This window comes from Aptenodytes forsteri, unplaced genomic scaffold, assembly GCF_000699145.1.
Source record: "Aptenodytes forsteri isolate BGI_AS27 unplaced genomic scaffold, ASM69914v1 Scaffold20, whole genome shotgun sequence".
NCBI lineage: Eukaryota > Metazoa > Chordata > Aves > Sphenisciformes > Spheniscidae > Aptenodytes > Aptenodytes forsteri.
The window spans coordinates 3,486,040-3,504,359 of NW_008795523.1; the positions used below are offsets into that span (position 1 = coordinate 3,486,040).

Genomic DNA, 18,320 nt, shown 5'->3' on the forward strand with positions numbered 1-18,320 from the left:
TCAGGAGTGAAGTTAAGCCCGGGAAGAAGGGAGGGGTGGGGGGGAGGTGTTTTCAGATTTAGTTTTTATTTCTTATTATCCTACTCTGATTTGATTGGTAATAAATTAAACTAACTTCCCCAAGTCAAGTCTGTTTTGCCCGTGACAGCAATTGCTGAGGGATCTCTCCCTGTCTTTATCTCGACCCACAAGCCTTTCATTATATTTTCTCTCCCCTGTCCAGTTGAGGAGGGGAGTGACAGAGAAGCTTTAGTGGGCACCTGGCATCCAGCCAGGGTCAGCCCACCACAACCTCCAAGATCTCAAGCATTCAGTCTTGCAGTAAAGTCAATTTTTTCCTTGCTATCATTAACAGAAAGAAACAAATCAGCTTGGATATGTCCTTCATATTTTTCTGCAGAACTGACAATGAAAGCTTTTCTGATATTCTACCTAACAACATGCTGGATACAGAGTTATCATTTTTGAAACTGTGAGATTAAAAAAAAAGTATGGTAGGGTTCATAACTCATTCCCAAGAATGGTAAATGAAATGGCAGAAAATCAGATTAGCATGTATTCACACATCCACAAAATCCATTACTCTCTGTGATTCAGAATGATTCTCAAACAAAATCTGAATTCCTGTTTTCTGTATTTGATTGCTATAAACCTAACCACCACTAGAATCCCAGAATCATTTAGATTGGAAGGGACCTCTTGAGATCATCTAGCCCAACCTCCAGCCTAGCATTTACTTACTTTAAATTATGTATTAGGGCATTTTATAAGTGTCACCAAGCACTGTTCAGTCTCAGAATCTTCATTTAAAAGATATCAAAGCAAGTCCTTGCAAATATCCATAAATGAAATACAGAATTACAGTCATTGCATCAAGCCAGTACCATTACACATGCATTTAACTTTTTTCGTGCAGTGCGAGAGGTTCCCATTGCTAAACACTCTGGTTCTGAACAATCACACATCTGTAATAGCTGCTGTTACTAGGAGCCCTTCCCAGCCTATTCTTGTGTTTTTGCTTTGTCTTATACAAAACAAAGGTGTGTCGTGGTTTAACCCCAGCTGGCAACTAAGCACCACCCAGCCGCTCGCTCACTCCCCTCCAGTGGGATGGGGGAGAGAATCAGAAAAGTAAAAGTGAGAAAACTCGTGGGTTGAGATAAAGACAGTTTAATAAGTAAAGCAAAAGCCTCACATGCAAGCAATGAAAAACAAGGAATTCATTCACTGCTTCCCATCGGCAGGCAGGTGTTCAGCCATCTCCAGGAAAGTAGGGCTCCATCACGTGTAATGGTTGCTTGGGAAGACAAACGCCATCACTCCGAACATCCCCCCCTTCCTTCTTCTTCCCCCAGCTTTATATGCTGAGCATGACGTCATATGGTATGGAATATCCCTTTGGTCAGTTTGGGTCAGCTGTCCCAGCCGTGTCCCCTCCCAGCTTCTTGTGCACCCCCAGCCTACTCGCTGGTGGGGTGGAGTGAGAAGTAGAAAAGGCCTTGACTCTGTGTAAGCACTGCTCAGCAATAACTAAAACATCCCTGTATTATCAACACTGTTTCCAGCACAAATCCAAAACACAGCCCCATACTAGCTACTGTGAAGAAAAATTAACTCAACCCCAGCCAAAACCAGCACAAGGTGCTAATACAAAAATACAAAACATGCTAATAGTTTAAGGATTTTAGAAGACACAAAAAACACAGCCACACAAAAAAGGGAGCAGGACAAAAGAATGACATGATGGTGATCAGTGTGTCAGGCAGTGGGTCTCCATATCAGCTACCTAAACATTGACTAAGAGAGATTTAAGGAAGAATTTAGAAGAGGCTGGGGAAGCTTTATGGATGTTTGGAGGGGCAATTGCGAAGAGCTCTAGTTTCTAACTGGCAGTTGACACTAAATGCTTGTAAAGGCTAGAATTTGAAACTTCAGTTTATCCGATTCAGGGTTATGGATTTTTGCAAGTCAGGTGTTGCCTCCAGATACACTTGTTTTGTACAGAAAAGCATCAGGAATTAACCTGGGTCACCAGGGTGACCATGACCACACAAAAGGCTGAAAACATTTTGAAACTGTCTTATAGAATATAACGGGTAAACAAGATAGCCTTCTTCCAGGCCAGAGAAAACACTGCAATAATTAAACACCTAAGATGGAGAGAGGATAACCAGATTTGGAGATCTGTGAATGGGAAAGAACAAGTTTATTTTAGTAATGTTATTCAAAAAGAAGCTGCAAGTTCTAGAAAAACTTATTTACAACAACAATGGGATTACAGGGCCCAAAGAACAGGCAAGAGGATGGTTATCGCGTATCAGGAAACGGTAAAGGATCCTTTTCAACCTTTTGGGCTTGAGATTATTGCAAGGTATGCCAGGTATCAGAGAGCAGCGTTAATATTTTAATTCAGTTAGGAGACAGGCTTAAAGCAGAAAGGAAGATCTCAGATCATCCAAAGACAGTAAATAAATGTCTCCGATTATTCAGAGACAAGTTATGAAAGAGAAGAAAGGAAGTTAGGATGAAGTCCATAGAAACTCCTGAATGCTGAAGTGGGGAGATTGGACAATGACAAAATGACAACAGTCACGGAAGAGCAGGACTGTGATAAGCAGTATGTGATGAATGACATCAATGATTAGCAGACAAAAACAGAGTACAGTATCTAAACAGAAGACAAGAGGTCAGACAGTCCTCAAAGTTTTGCCACCTAAAATCTTGCACAGATGTCCCAGCCAGTTAGCTCCCCATAACCAATCAAGTGAGACGCTCTCCAACATATCTTAATCTTACCTCTCTTCTGATTGGATTAATCCAATGTGAACTAAAGCTGACACATTCTCCCTGTCTCCCCATGGTATTTTTTAGACTCTAGACAACTAGCTTAAAGTAGAATAACTAACGTCTAGATTGCTAAAGTTAGATCACCTGAAGCACCATCTCTGAGGAGAGCACTTTTAGCAGAAGGGATAAAAGCCAGTTCAAGGAAAGGCTGAAGTAGAGAAACAACCAACCAACCACAAAAGGAACTCAATGCAACAACTGGAAACCCCACATTCAAACATAACTCATGAAGGGCAAAAGAGAGACTTTGTTACAAATCGAGAAATAAGCTGATCAAAAGCTTCTGTATTTTTTACTTTCTAAATAAAAGGAAAAAAGATGGACTCCAGAAAACCTTGAAAAGAAGAATAAGGGATGGGAAAGGGTGAACGTAAGGATATCAACAGGTGATGTGGCCCCTGATTAAAGAACAGTGAATAACTTCCATACCTGAGCAAAGGGGGGGGCAGGGAGAAGATTGTGAGTAGAAGGGGAAAGATCACATTTTATCATTTTCTTCTAAAAGATGGCAGCAAGATTCTATGCAGAAAAAGCAGAGACAAGAGGAAGTATGTGTAAAATAGAAAAGGGAGTTAAAGAAAAAGTTAAAAGCTGAAGAAATAATAGTCACAGCTCAAATCCCAAGCATTCAAAGGAATCATGTTGAAGGAGTTTTGTTACCTCTCGAAGAGGCAGTTATGGTAACGGCGTCGCATCAGCTCCTTGTGCGACAGAATCAATGTATTAGTTGAATGAATGCAGCTATCAGGAAACAGCGACTTGCCATGATAAAGCACGTTTAAAAGCCTGTAACTGCAACATTGCAATTGAAGGGTTTTCTATTAAGAAAATTGGCTTAGACAGACAACACAAGTGTAGGCTCTCCTAAAGCCCTAAGCTCACAACACCACAAAAAAATTAACTCAGTCCCTGTACAAACTGTTAGACAAAGGAGGCAGGGGGAAAGCAGTAAAATAAAAAAAAATAAGAAAGGCCTCGCTACTCATTTGGAACAGATTCTAATTTTCACAACAGAATGAAGTTTAGGCCAACTAAAAGTAATAATTTGGTTGATAACATCTAACACAATCATACTTTGAAAGACAAAGCCCAACTGATGTTCTCATTCACACACAGTAATCTCAGTGGTTTCAACATAATTACTCAGGGCATAAGAGATATTAGAACCTGGTTGAGTTTCATGGAAAACAGTTGAAAGACAAAATGAAAACAGCAGTCAATTACACTTGCAAACAATTCTACAACTAGCTGTGAACAAGTAATATCCTCAGCTTTAAGTTCCAGAATAACAGATGACTGATATTCTCCATGTGTACAGTGGTATTAAAACAAGATGGGAAGAAAAAAAATCACCTTGCTAGCTGAAGAGATGACTCATACTCTTCTGTCTCCCACACTCGGTTTTCCAAACATGCACAGTGCAGCTCCCTGATCTGTTATGCAGAAGGTGAAGAAAGGATAAAGTGTTTTACAAACAAAGCAATGCGGAACTCTTACAACAAGCTTTTCAAAGCAACATGCAATTCCTTTGGAGCTTGTTTCCCAAAGTTGCAGAATGATTGCAAAAGAAATGAGAGCATTTATTATCTTACAGAACTAAGCTCCTAGTGTTGCTGGAGTCTATGTGTTCCTCTGTACCAGTATTTCAAACAACTAACATTCAGATGAAGATAACTGCAGAGAACAGAGAGGAACTCCAATCAAATGCCCCAGCTAAAACATCTTTTTATTCTCAAATACTGGAACAGTTCATGCTGACTTTGTAGTTAGGGACAGACTCTAATAACTGTAGAATACATTGAGAACTGACAGACAAGTGCACATGCACAGAATATATTGCTCTTCTAGTGGAAGAAGAAATTGCTGAGCATGAGAAGGTGGATTTAATGACATTAGAGCAATACGGCTATTAAGAACAACTATCACTGTTCCCTTACTATCATTTTATTCTGTACAGAAGGTTGCTAAAACTCAGTCTCTTCATCTGAATTTGACTAGTGAGCTAACAGGCAGTAGAAGAATATACATTGTCTGCAATGCATACAGATAACCACAGATGTGGGAAAGTCAATGTGCGGATTCTTTCGCTGATCTGTGCATCTGCCTTCTCCTGGAAACTCATTCCTGTTGACTGACAAGGTATCATCCACGTCACTAAAAAAAACACATGCTGTTGCCCTCTGCCCATAGCAAGAAAGCATCTGTCTCCATTTTAAGAAGTAGGGGGCAAAGCAGCAGAATAGTAAACAAAGAGAAAGAATAAATACTTATTCAGATGTCATACTTTGAAACAAAATACACCCATGTTTCACTAAAATGGAATAACAGTACATCACCTGCTTGCCCAAAGGATACTTTGGAAGAGAGGATGTGAAAACATGAAGACATCTCAGAACTGAAACATAATTTTCATGGTAAACACGCAAGTCCTCCAGCAACTTCTGTGTTATTTCCTACAGTGATAGAATAATTGTTTTATAAGTCATTCTGACATCCATTTATTTAAAACTCTCATGAAGTATTTAAAATGACCCTGAAGTTTTGACACTGTGGTGTGCTATGATTTAAATCACCAGTGTTAAATTAAGACCACTATGCAAAAAAGCTGTATCTCAACAGTTCACTGCAATCACATTGCATATTGTTAACTTTACTTCCTTCCTCTATCTCACTGGAGAATTGTTATTGATTAGCATTATTATTTTACCATTTTCAACTACATTTAGCCTTTAGATTTGGTATGTCATCTCGCAAAAACGAGACTATACACTATACCTTTAATAGGCAATGAGAAATTATATAGCTACTTTTACTCAAATCCTTATTATTTGCACTTTTGCATTACAAACGCATTTAAAAATTTATTTCTTATATTGAGGGTGGCTGCTGTTTTTATTAGTTAGGTATACATAAAAAGACCAGTTCACAGAAAAAGAAATATGCGGTTGCTGCTCCTATGTGCTCTTAATTTGACTTCTGTTTATTCATAGATTGGGAACTGCAGAAAAAAAAAAAATCATGTATTAGGAAAAAGAAATTATTAACTGCTGCTATTGAATTTACTGCATGGCGTCTCATCATCACTGGCCTCTCATGGAAGCATATGTAACACTTCTGGAAAACCACACTCAAAATTTCTGGTAGGTGTATTAAAGTACTTTGGGCTCATTACATTTAAGTTTGTGAATCAGAAGATCTTCTCTCACCTGTCTTCAGTCAAAGGTAAAGAGGAAGAAACTACAGGATTCTCTATATATTTCATTACCATTTTGCTCAACTCTGAGAAAACTATTCCAAACGGAAAGAGAAAAATAAAACAAGCCACTGAAGTTCTCTAAAGTTAAACTGAAACAAAGAGTATCAAAGATTAAAAAAAAAAAGCAAAACCTTATCTGCAGGCAATATAAGGAAGTACTGACATATGGAAAGATTAAGTATCATACTGCAAAGACTGAAAGTAACAAAGACGCTTAGTGCTTCAGAGAGCTTTCTGATGTTAAAAAAGTTCGAGATGATTAAAAACATTAAAGGCATTTCTCCCCATATACTTTTTAGCTTTTAATATTTAAGGTCACTGATGTAACAATTGTTTAAATTACTTCCAAGACCTTAGGGTAGACACAAATTTGTATTTTAATTCTAAGCAGGATCATTAAAAAAAAATAAATTATCCCCACCACAAAAAAAGCTGAGAAGAAAACAAGTTCTCTTTAATGCTGCTACATCAATCTTATTCCCCCAAACCCAGAGCATTATCGCATCTATATTCCCTCATCTTGTTTCCCAGCTCAAGACTGTTGTAGTTAATACACATAAATCGCAATGCACTAGTACCATGTATTTTGCCAAATAACAGAGTGAAAAGGCATATTCTGTTTTAGAAGTTTGAAAACATTATTAGAAGACTATGCAATGTCATTTTCATAAATATCGATCGCCACGTTTACATAATTTCAAATGAAATTTGCCAACAAAACTTTCAGAGTTGTAAGTAATTAGGATGTAAAATTGCTTTTAAAACTGGTTATCCTAAATAGGTGGAACTCTTCCCATAGTTATTAAAAAAAGTGGTAACAACATGGAATATAAATTGCAGCTGACAAAGTGTATTGCAGGTTTAGGTGCTAAGCTTGAACAGCAAGTTTACCTGGTCCTGAACATGAACAGTAAATTTATATGAAGTAGTACCACAGTGACTTTGAAAGTGTTTCCAAAGTTCGGAATGATATTGTAGATTAGTATGACATACAGAATAAACAGCACCTCATTAATGCAGCAGTAGGGCCTTTCCTCCCCAAGTAGACTACGCTGCCAGCTTGGCAATGCAGTAATAGTCCTATGCCTATTGTAGAGATTAGAACAAGTGTCCTCAATTAAAATTTGTCAGAAGCACAAGAGCTCAAGAATTCCGGCTCCTTTCCCAAACTTACAGGGTGAGGCTTGTGAAATAAGGGGTATATTATTAAACATACAAAGTTTAAAACATATAGAGTTTAAGTTGATGAGTATCCAACTTTCAAAGTAGCAGCCCATTACATGGTCTTTAAACTTTAAACAAAGAAATAGCCTCAGCTGCTCATTCCCACTCCTTCCCTCCTCCTCTTGCTTCAACAGAAGCATTTATGCACCTGCAGAGTGAACTGCGTTGGGGAAATCATTCTGCAGAAACAACCCGGCAAAAATATTCCCATGTCTTGTCTTTTTTTTGGTCAGGTTACTTTAATTGGACTGTTTCTCTGATTACATTCATTGCACAGCCAGACAAGCAGTTGTGCTGGCACATCTGCTGAGGTGTGTATAAACAGCAAGGGAACAGCAGTAGCTTAAGCTGTTTTTGCCACTGAAGACTATGGATCGTAAAATCATGTATAAGTCATGTCTCGCCTTGACTACTATAATTGCACTGCACTTGCAAACTTGCCTGCTACCAATATCTCTTCCAGCCTCTATCATTGTTCTTCACACTTGAAAAGTCCTTACAGACCAGGAAGCTCTGCTAGGAGAAATTAATCGCTTTATCTCTAGTAGTGCCATTTGCCTGCCAGGTTAGCTATACTTGAGATGAATAGTTAGGAGAAACCCTTTACCCCGAGCAATGCTTCCGCTGGGAGTGGTTCAGCTGGTGAAAATAACCAACAGATCTTTGTTGGTGAATTCCTAAAGGGCTCACAACAGTAGTAGCCTGACTTTAATCACTTGACGAACCTTCAGATAAACATGTAACATAAATTAAAGTTTTAATCCTGTACGGCATCTATTGTGAACGTGTGCCTCGGGACCCAGACTGCCCTACTGAGTTCAATCAGAAACTACACAGAGGGTACGGAGGATTAAGAGCTTATGAAATAACCTCCAAGATTACTTACTCATTCTTCAAACACTTCCCTGACTTTCCAAGAAAGTCAGTCTGAGTAAGCATTAAAAGACCAGGCCATAAATAAACCTTGTAACCTTCTTTTTAAGTAGTTCTATTTCTAGACATAGCTAAAAGTCGATGTAAGAGAAGTTGTGCAGCTTTGTATAAAGGTATACCTGGCAACTCTAGAGATTTGGAATTCTGACCTGCTGATCCTAATTGTCCATTACTGGACATGAAGCACAGTATGTACTGTATGAAAGATGTTATATAGAACTTTACATCTTAGTCTTGTATTTTATTATGCTCCACAAACTAATATATTGGGAAAGTTATTTTTGCTTGCCAATGACATTCTTAAAATTTTACCTTTAAGAAGTTGTCTGCTGTCAGCAGTGCAATCTGTTTCTCTGATACTTGACTTTCCACATACCTGATGGCAAGAAAAAACAAGAACATAAAAATTATAATGTAAAGTATGATTAAAGATTATAGGGTTAAAAAATTCAAGAAGTTTATGCTGCTATAAGGATTTCTTTGGAAAGATTCAAAAAGGGACAGTCAAATCCAGCAAGTTGAAAGGCCACTCTAAAACCCTAGAGATTATGCTCCAACCCAGCTTAAGTTCAAGCGTGATTTATGGTTATTTGTCATAATAGCTTGTTTCTGTATTAAGAACAAGAGAAAAAAAAAGTTCAAGTGATTAAACATCACAGAAGCTGTACTCTGTAGACCAGAAGATTAAGGCTTCCTGAAATTATTTAGAACTGTCCTCCTTTTGATCGATTTACCTTTGCTATAGAAACATACACACAAGTGATCTATAGTTTTCACGGAGCTACGTTTACAGATTCCTTTTATCTTTTTTAAAGCTGACTAAATACAAGATTGTCCAAAAATTTCTTTCCCCTTTTACCTTCTAAAAGAGGGCAGTTTTCGAATGTTTTCACACTGATCATGTGATAAAGAATTAACCCTCTTCTTAGCATCTACCGGTTGGCAACACAGTACACTAAGAGGCTGGGAATAGAAGTGCTCCACAATACAGAGCTGAAAAACAAAGCAAGACCCAGTGATGTTAATAAAATTCATCCTCCCTGCTATATATCTTTTAATACTTTCTTATTACTACAGTGCATATACTACAATGGTAGTAATGGTATTCCTTTAAAAAACTTCATTACAGTTCATAAATATTCCATAAGTCACTACAGGAGGCTGATTATTCAGTTTTAAATACAGTCATATAATTACCTTTTTTGCTGTATGTGCTATTCATTTTCAGTACCTCATCCTTCCCCCCTCTTACATAATGATAGCTTGACAAAAACTTTGTTCACTTACGTGAATTACTGCATTCTTTAGGTTACATGTTCAGTTCCAATGCTCACAAATAACAAAGAGTGTATTTAAAGATATGAAAAGCAACTACTGCACACAAGCAAACTTATCACGTTCTAATTTCAATTTCTGTTTCACGTACACAAAAATACACTGCTAAGCTCTTACTATGCATAGGTACAAACACGCTTTATCACTGGTTTCAGCTGCACTAAATGTTTGTAGCATCAGGGCCTTGCAGAAGAGTAGCATATACTCATCACACCTATTCTTAAAAACAAAACCCCAATCAAACAGACTACCTCACTAAAAACTTTTAAAACAAAAACTGTCAAAGAGGAAAGACACTTCCTGTCAGAAAAGTTAACATCACTCCTAGACATAATGAGATGATGGTGATCCCTTGTATCTATCACTTAGAAATCTGATCTGAAATTGCTTCATCCTTGAATACTTTTAACGCACAAGGACACAGACATATGCTGTCAGGGCTAGGACTTGTATTTCGTATCAGGCTAGTGGGGAATCATTAAATCCTAGTGACTCTTTCAAATAAGAGGAGTTGAAATCTATGAAAGCCTGTGCAGGTCTGTCTGCAGGAAGAGGTACTACAGCCAGGATATTTATCCTGGCCACGTGTAATCATTGAATCTTAGATATCAAAGCATCTGAGACACTCTAAAGGTATATGACACTAAAAGGACTTGTTTTACTAAGAGGTTTACACATGGAACCAGGCAAGAAAGAAACAATTTCACAATCCTGCATTAAAACAGATTACAGGGACTACAATAGTTTGGAGAACTCTTGTCCACAATCCACAAAAGCTACAAGGAGACTCAGACACAGAAACATCTAGATATGAAGATCTATATAAGCCAATAAAAATATAATTATCATGCTCTGTATAGACTATTTTTGGAAACCTTGAAGTCTTACATTTACCCTCTCAGGAGACAGAGTGGAACTCCTGCATTGCTGCACAGCTGCTTGGAGCACAAGCACCACCTACTCTGAGGCACAAAGTAAGTGACCCTACAGCTCCTATTTCCCTGAAAAGGTAAGAAGCGTGCATCCAGAAACAGAAGAGTTCAAGCAGGGAACAGATACTGCTGTAGCAGATTCACACCATGACAAAACAGAGTACAAGGAACTGGTACAGAGGATCAGAGCTGAAGAGTTCTGCCAGGGGTGTTAGAAGCTACAAGTTAATCTATAGCAAAATGTAGGTCTTTCTACCCACTAAGGCAGGTTACCCTTTTAAATGTAACCTTTAAATACCGTTTTTCGTGGCAGAGTAAGATTTTACATGCTTCCTCATACCTGTCCTACAAGTTTTCCCTTAAAACCTTAGCAGTTAAGGTTTTAACTTTAAAACACCCACCTGTTCACAAATCTAAACTGTTTCCAAAGACATTTTTTCATCCAATTCAGTGACAGCAAGATTAGGACCTAAGAAATCTTTCAGTGCCTAGTAATTACCCCTTGTTTTCACAACCATAACTTGAGTTCTTGTTACCATTGCCTACCTGAAATCCTTTGATAAAATTCTGGACAGAAAGATCATGGTACAAGAATATGTTGATGAGAACCTGCAGAACTTTCTCACCCAGTTTAAAGGGAAACTGGGCTGTCAGAAGTAGCTAAGGGAGACAAAAAGGAAAAGTAGCCATAGCAGAAATTCTTTCCTGAATTCAACTCGGCAAAATTTATATATACAATTTGATACAACTCTCAGTATGTGTTAGCATTTGATTAAATGAGATACTAAATACACTGCCAACTTCTAAAACCAGTATTTCTACTGAAATATCCATGCAAAGATTGATTTTCAGTTTATTATTTCACCACGTTTTTGTAAGTACCTTTTACTAATATGCAACATTTGCAGTTAGTTTTGCTTAACACTATTTTTGTATTTATTTTTAAAATTACAAACAACAGAACAGAGACTGCTGTAACAACCAGGGATACCACTACTTTCAGCATATGTAACATTGATTTTTGGAAATCCTGCACAAAGTGGCATACCAAGAATCGCACAGGCACAGCATCTATATGGCTTGACCATTTGGATAACTCTGCTAATTTTTGACAGGCAGCAAAACTCAGGCTGAACTGAATTTTTCATGTTTAAAGCTATCTTTTTCTGGAACAAAGTAAAACTCAAATCAAAGCACTACTTTAATGAAGAGGTGGGAATGTCAAAGTGTAATTGCCCAAGCATGTATGCACAGATGTGCGAGTGTGCAAATGACAGATGAAAGCAGATGTGCAAATGTGTCTAAATGTGACAAGGAAGCTCTCAGTATTAAGCTACTCTGCAGCTATGAGTAGAAATATCCAAAATCCAGAGCTCTCAGGAACAGAATGCATTTCAAAACCTTCAGACAAACCTACTTTTAAAGGCCACACATGCACACTGTGCTTGAATACACACAGACTCCTCCCATTTAGAAAGGGAATTACCTTGTCAATTATAGTAGACAGGTGCTCCTTACAGGAAAGGGACTGGAAAAGCTCTATGCACAGCAGAGAGGAAACAGAGTGAGGAAGTAAGCTGTGGATAATCATTGGAGATGTAGCGATTCCAAAAATCAGTACTAGAGGTAATTCACGGATATGCTGACTAGATCATGGGGGAAGGGAAAAAAAACATAATAGTTACATTATAATGCATTTTTTTCATGACGTTCTATGTTCCTACTACAGCACAGAGCTTAGATGCAGAAAGGGGTATATTAAAAGATTTGTTGCCAGCAAACCAAAAGAGTTTTGACGTGGAGTAAAATGAAAAAGAAGGGAAGCTATACAAAGCCCTGACGTAGAAGAGCAAATTAAATTATATTCTATGATTCTAATTTCAGGAAATGGCATAAAAAGCATCTTTTCAGTTAGAGTATTGTACTGGTCCTATCTTCCCAAAAAATTATATTCAGAGAACCGAATCTTATAATATCAAATTTTTTTTTCAAAGAAATAGAGAAAAACTAAGAAGAGACATTAAACAGCCTCAAGAAAATTTACAAATTTTACACCATTTAATAAATTTCAAATAAATATGAAACTCCTCTAATGTTCTATGTTCCCATTATACTTAAAAAAATTTCCAACTTCTCCAGATTCAATCTTCCTCTTCAGATAATTTTTTAGTATATGCTTTGAGAACTGATAACCAGGACTGAATGCTGTATTCCTTGAATATGTGAACAGCATAAAAACTATACAAAATACAGTGTTTTCAGTATTATTTCATCATCATTTTCCATTTTTTATTAGTTTCAAGGAGATACAAATTCTGCTCTTAAATATCTTCTAGGTTACAATTGACAACTTACTCCTTTCCTCTGTTTTCACCACAGCAACTTTTTGACCTTTGTGTTTTAATTGTTATCCCACAATTATTTCATTTCTCTAACTCCTCAAAAGTCATTGCTACAGACTTAAACATAAAAACAATAAACTTAATATATTACTGTCCACTGCTGATAACCTAAAAGAATATCAGAGAGAAATTGAATCTTGTGATTAACAAATCAGAAGAACCTCTCACATTTACCCACTTCATCCTTATTAAACATGGTAAAGACTGAAATGGAAAGAATAAACCCAATCTCTACATTAACGCAAAGATCTTTTTCAAAGTATTACGCAACTCTGCCGAGCTTCTATTTTACCCATCTTCTACTTTACTTTAATCAAGACAATCTTTAGTTATAAGATCATTTGAATCCTCTAAACCTTTTTACTGAGGAGGTGCGCAGCCTATGAAAAAAAAAGCATATTTGCAAATAGCAGACTGACAGACCTGAACTGCACTTCATCTACATTCCACATGCTCATAATTAGGTATTTATCCTTGCCACAAAAAAGCAAAATAAAACACAACATTTAAAAACAATTAAAACCTCATTTTCCCCCTGCCTTACACCCTAATTATTTCCAGATAATTGTGCATTTCTGATTTTGTTTCTTGAACTATTCCCAGAGAACCCATCTGCCAGATTTGAAGTAGAAAAATATTTTTATTGTGAGGGTCTCAGCAAATGAAATTGCCTAGCCTTGTTTAGAGCTAATGTCAGGTGTGCACGCTGCAGCTGAATTAATTGTACAACTGCAGCCCCAATTCTGCTGCAACTGTAGTTTCAACCTGGGGACTAAGTGCAAGATGCTCGTTTTGGAGAACAGCATGGGTTTTTGATTAGAATGCATGAGATGATATTAAGACAGACAGCTTAAGGAAGGACAGAAGCACAGGAGCACCTGAAGTAGTCAGCTACTCATTACAGATCCTGGCCAACACTGAGAAATTCTCTGGGTAAGTTTTATATACTCCTATTAGTAAGCTAGTGACCTTTAAGCAGCATTACATCAGTAGTCATACAAAAAAATATACTCTGGAAAGAATTTTAAAAGTCTACCAAAGAAAGATCTAGGCATCTTGAAAAATTAGTTTCACAATCACAAATTGTGTAACAACTAGTACCAATAAATCCTCTTATGTAAAGAATTAAATCAGCCACCCAATATTTCAACCCAGCCCTTAGGCACTCTGGTTCAGAGTCCCAGGTTAGCTTTAGGATAATTTATCCCCAAAACCTAGCAAATAGGTTTTTGCTCAATCACTGCTGCAAAGAAGCAGCATTAATATTTGATTCCAACTCTCCACTGGCCTCATTGTTACACTTCAAAACAGCTGCAAATAGAAAATGGGTAAAGGAGTGGAAGAACTAAACTTCAGGTCACGTTACCTGCTGATGACTATGAAGTCTTGAAGTACTTTTGTGGTGAAACTTTCCATGTCTTTGAATATAACTACAACTGGAGGAGATTGCCAATCTCTAGAAGAGGAAGTTCTTTTTTTGCTCGGAGTTTCAGAATCTGTTTTCTTTAAAGCCATTCGTTATGCATTAATAAACAGAAGACAGGAAAATAAAAAGATTGAATCACACCTATGATATTACAATGCTCCAAAGTGACATGGCTGACTTTTTGCTACAGTTGTATTTATTATTAGCATCTAGAATTGCAATTTTTCTTCCTTCTGTTTGGCACAGCAGGAAGTACAAAGGATAAACACATTTTAAAAACCCACATTCCAACAAAGACAAGAATAGCTCTGTGGGACAGAACTGGTGAAATTCTGTTGGGATCGAGGGAGAAGACTTGAGTTGTGTACATGGACATTGCCCATTTCCTATATCCTTACTCAGTAATAAAAAGAGCATGTACTCATTAAACTTTTATTTAACACACTGCTCTGATGAAGTCATCGTAAAATCAGTTCTAACTTTTATTCATGACAGAAACAAAACTTAAAACTTCATTAGCTTTATTAAATACAAAGATACAAAAACATCTTGAGAGTTATTTTCTCACTGCTTGTCAATGTAGTGTGGGCTGCAGATGACATAATGGCACATTAGCAATAATACAGTGCCTTTCCCCTGGATGGCTGTTCTTTCTTAACGTTTTAATAAACAAAACATCTCAGCACTCCTGGGAGAAAAGCATCTGGCATGGAGTTGATACTGCATTTTAAGCTTCTAGTTCCCAATTAAACATATGATAAAGTAGTACTTTTCGCTTGTTTTTCAGAATTCTGACATTCAAACCTTATCAGAAACTAACTCCACATTTGTTATGTACATTACAGATTTATATTCAAATCACCTCAACCTCAGTTATTTCTTAGTATTAAATGAAAAGCTAACCTTTGGCATTTTTTCACTATGGGATAGAAACTTGAGTTATTCAATTTCTTTTTTAAAAGCATCTAAAGGTCAGGCATTTTTATAAACTGGTGATACAAAAAAAAAAAAAAAAAAAAAAACTTGTTACAGTCTCATACCAGTTGGTAAGAGAAGTCATTGAACAACGTATTCTATTCTGGGAAACCTGCACATAGTCCTCATCTTCCAATGAGTCCACATCTACATAGCAGTTCATCAGCTGCCCCATCAGCTTCTGCATCAGATTTTTTATGCCTTCACAACACATTTTTTAGACACACAGTAAAGACATTTGGTTATTTGGTAACACTTCTCCAACTCATACTCTGAAAAATTACCCCAAGTCATCACTTATTATTTTTCACTTTTCTAATTAGTCTCCTCCTTTCTCCAGAATCATCTCAGGCTCCAGAAAGCTTGAAAGTATTCATGATATGCATGTTATTAATGCAATAAAAATTATCCTATTAATTTGCCTAGATAGCAACAATTCAGGTTAAGAAGTTGGCCTTGCACCTTTCCCCGAACTCCAGCTACATGCTATTAGAGTGACCTAAAAATAAATAAGGCAGCCAATCCATAGATCTGGGGATGCTGCCGTAAGCAATTTTAATCTTTTTACTTAAAAAATAAAAAAAGAGCAAGGAGAGTGGGACAAAATTTTATTCTACCCATTCCCTCACTGTAATAACATGACTGTAAGCATTTTAAAAGTGGAATGCGTACATACACTGTCCAATTAAACAAGAGGAAAGCCAACCTGCAATATCAACATGCAATACACTAAGCAGCATGCTCTTGCCATTTATGCTACAACTAAGTAGTATTTCAATCTTCTTTGTTTTAAACACAGTTGGATACCTCTTAAAATATAGTAGGCTTTACTGCCACGTTAACATGGGATTGAGCAAATCTTTAGAAAGTCTTCAAGATCCCTCCATCCCATTATTCTTACATTTGGGGGCAAAAGCTAGAATTTCTAGTTAATTGACAGCTTATTCAGATGAGGAAGCAAAGCTATTGCAGTATTTACCTGGGCAATCTTTGGCTTCCAGCAAGGCTATATAAGGAGTAATGTTATTCTGAAGGACTTCTGAGAGACTTCTAAAAGTCAAGTCATGATCTGTAACATTTACACCTAGAAGACAGACAAATTTTTAAGGGCATTTTTCCTGTGATTTGTGACCACAATGATTGAATAATAAACTGAACAGCAGACAAAAACCAGAAGATACCTCAAATATTCAAGGAAGGAATGAAAAGCATCGCATCAGCTATGAGGAAAGATGAAAAACTAGCACAAAATTAGACATGCAAGTTAATACTAGCTGACTAAAAGGAACAGGGAATCACTGCAAAGACCCCTCATATAGTTTGTTTGTTTTTTTTTTTTAAAGAAAGATTTCTCAAGGGTGCAAACCTGCAAGGAGTAGGATTGGTTTTCTAACTTCCCTGCTCCTTATACCCTCAGAAGCCATCCAGAGTCATCTAAGGCCTGCAGACAAGAAGATGAAATTCACCTTCTCTAGAAGAAGAGCAGTGCATACACCTCAGACCTGGATCCTCACGTGGCTTACGCAGGGAGGAAAATTACTATGAGTTAGTATGAACTACAGTCTGAATTTAGTATGAACTACTCGCTATTTACTGCCTTTGTTAACATCCTTAGTCAACCAAAAAAAAGAACAAGCCCCTCCAGAAGGCAATTCACAGCTTCTTCCACAGAAATATTCAGAGCAGGAACTTCTCACTTTCTACTACATACAAAAGTAGACTACCTTCCAGGCTTTGTTAGTGCTCACATGATAAATTTGAAGCACAGGCCTGATTTTAGGTTCCTTAAAACGATCCATTGAAAATGCAATCAGTTTGCCTTGAACCAGGTTTAGGATCACAGTTACAACCCTTTGAAAGAAAGGTGGGGGCGGGGGGAAGAAAGCCTTCAGAACTTCACTAACTTCAGTAATAAGATCTTCAGCTATTTTCTTCACTCTCTGCTCCTTTTCCAAGATAACAACACTGGTTTCCTACACATAAAGATGCACTGCAAGCACATATATCAGAAATACAGAAGCTGTGTAATTCCATGGTTAGTCATGGAAACCACCAAGCATGTTGGTGGCAGAAACAGGGACAGAATCAAAGCATCTCCAGTGCATCAGGAAAAAAAAAAACAAATCACTACCAGCTGCCTACAGACCTTTAGGGAAGGTGTTCCTTACTGCACTATTATGCATACAGACAAAGGGGAAGGAGGTCTTATCCTGCTTCCTTCTCCCAGCCCAATCTCTTCTGTTAACGTTTCTGAACCTGATATTGCTCACAGTAATTCCTGGAAGTCAGCAATATATTTCTCTTTGAGCTCTATGTCAGTTTTAAGCAGATGTACATAACAAATTATGTCTTTAAAAAATTACCTAAGACAAGAGCTGCAGTAGGGATTTCTCTGGACTTCACCCGACAAGTCCATTCTGTTGTCTTCTCTTGGAACTCAGAATGAGACCGCCTCAAAAAACTTACTAGGTTATCAAATAACTGCTTATTCAAGTCTTCCTGTACTTGCTGTAAACAAACACAGAGAGATTTTACTTATAGAAATGTCGAAACACCAGACTATCGTCCTTTTCCGACCCCTTTCCTGCATAATTTTTAATCCTTAAAACTCCAGGGTAAAATTTTAAGTAACGCTAAGTTTTCCTATGAACTATAAACATGCTAATTTATTCACTGTGGCAAACACAGACATTTCCCATCTTGGAACTTCTGGTCAAATTCCTCAACAATAACTTGGAAAGCAAATGCGCTTAACTGTATTGTCACACCACAGGCTTTAAAGAAGAAGAAAAAAACCCAACACACTGACAAAGTGTAAGTGACATAGGAGGCATCATAGAATCATAGAATAGTTTGGGTTGGAAGGCACCTCTAAAGGTCGTCTAGTCCAACCCCCCTGCAATGAGCAGGGACATCTTCAACTACATCAGGTTGCTCAGAGCCCCGTCCAACCTGACCTTGAATGTTTCCAGGGATGGGGCATCCACCAC

At 37.4% G+C, this 18,320-nt stretch overlaps 1 protein-coding gene across 4 annotated transcripts in view; it reads right to left on the reverse strand.

Annotated features, from left to right (window-relative positions):
- ORC3 (origin recognition complex subunit 3) overlaps positions 1–18,320 on the reverse strand; it is a 34,371-nt gene that overhangs the window by 11,833 nt on the left and 4,218 nt on the right. For 2 of the 4 annotated variants that reach the window (XM_009281947.1, XM_009281946.1), the window contains exons 2-11: positions 17,694–17,838; positions 16,310–16,414; positions 15,379–15,531; positions 14,296–14,434; positions 12,014–12,173; positions 11,074–11,187; positions 9,120–9,253; positions 8,573–8,636; positions 5,184–5,300; positions 4,201–4,280 (exon numbers count right to left, since the gene is read on the reverse strand). In XM_009281947.1, coding sequence (XP_009280222.1) covers positions 4,201–4,280; positions 5,184–5,300; positions 8,573–8,636; positions 9,120–9,253; positions 11,074–11,187; positions 12,014–12,173; positions 14,296–14,434; positions 15,379–15,517 — 947 coding nt within the window. In that variant the 5' untranslated portion in view covers positions 15,518–15,531; positions 16,310–16,414; positions 17,694–17,838. The remainder of the gene's footprint in view (positions 1–4,200; positions 4,281–5,183; positions 5,301–8,572; positions 8,637–9,119; positions 9,254–11,073; positions 11,188–12,013; positions 12,174–14,295; positions 14,435–15,378; positions 15,532–16,309; positions 16,415–17,693; positions 17,839–18,320) is intronic. The other 2 variants (XM_019472763.1, XM_019472762.1) reach the window with 1 other exon arrangement.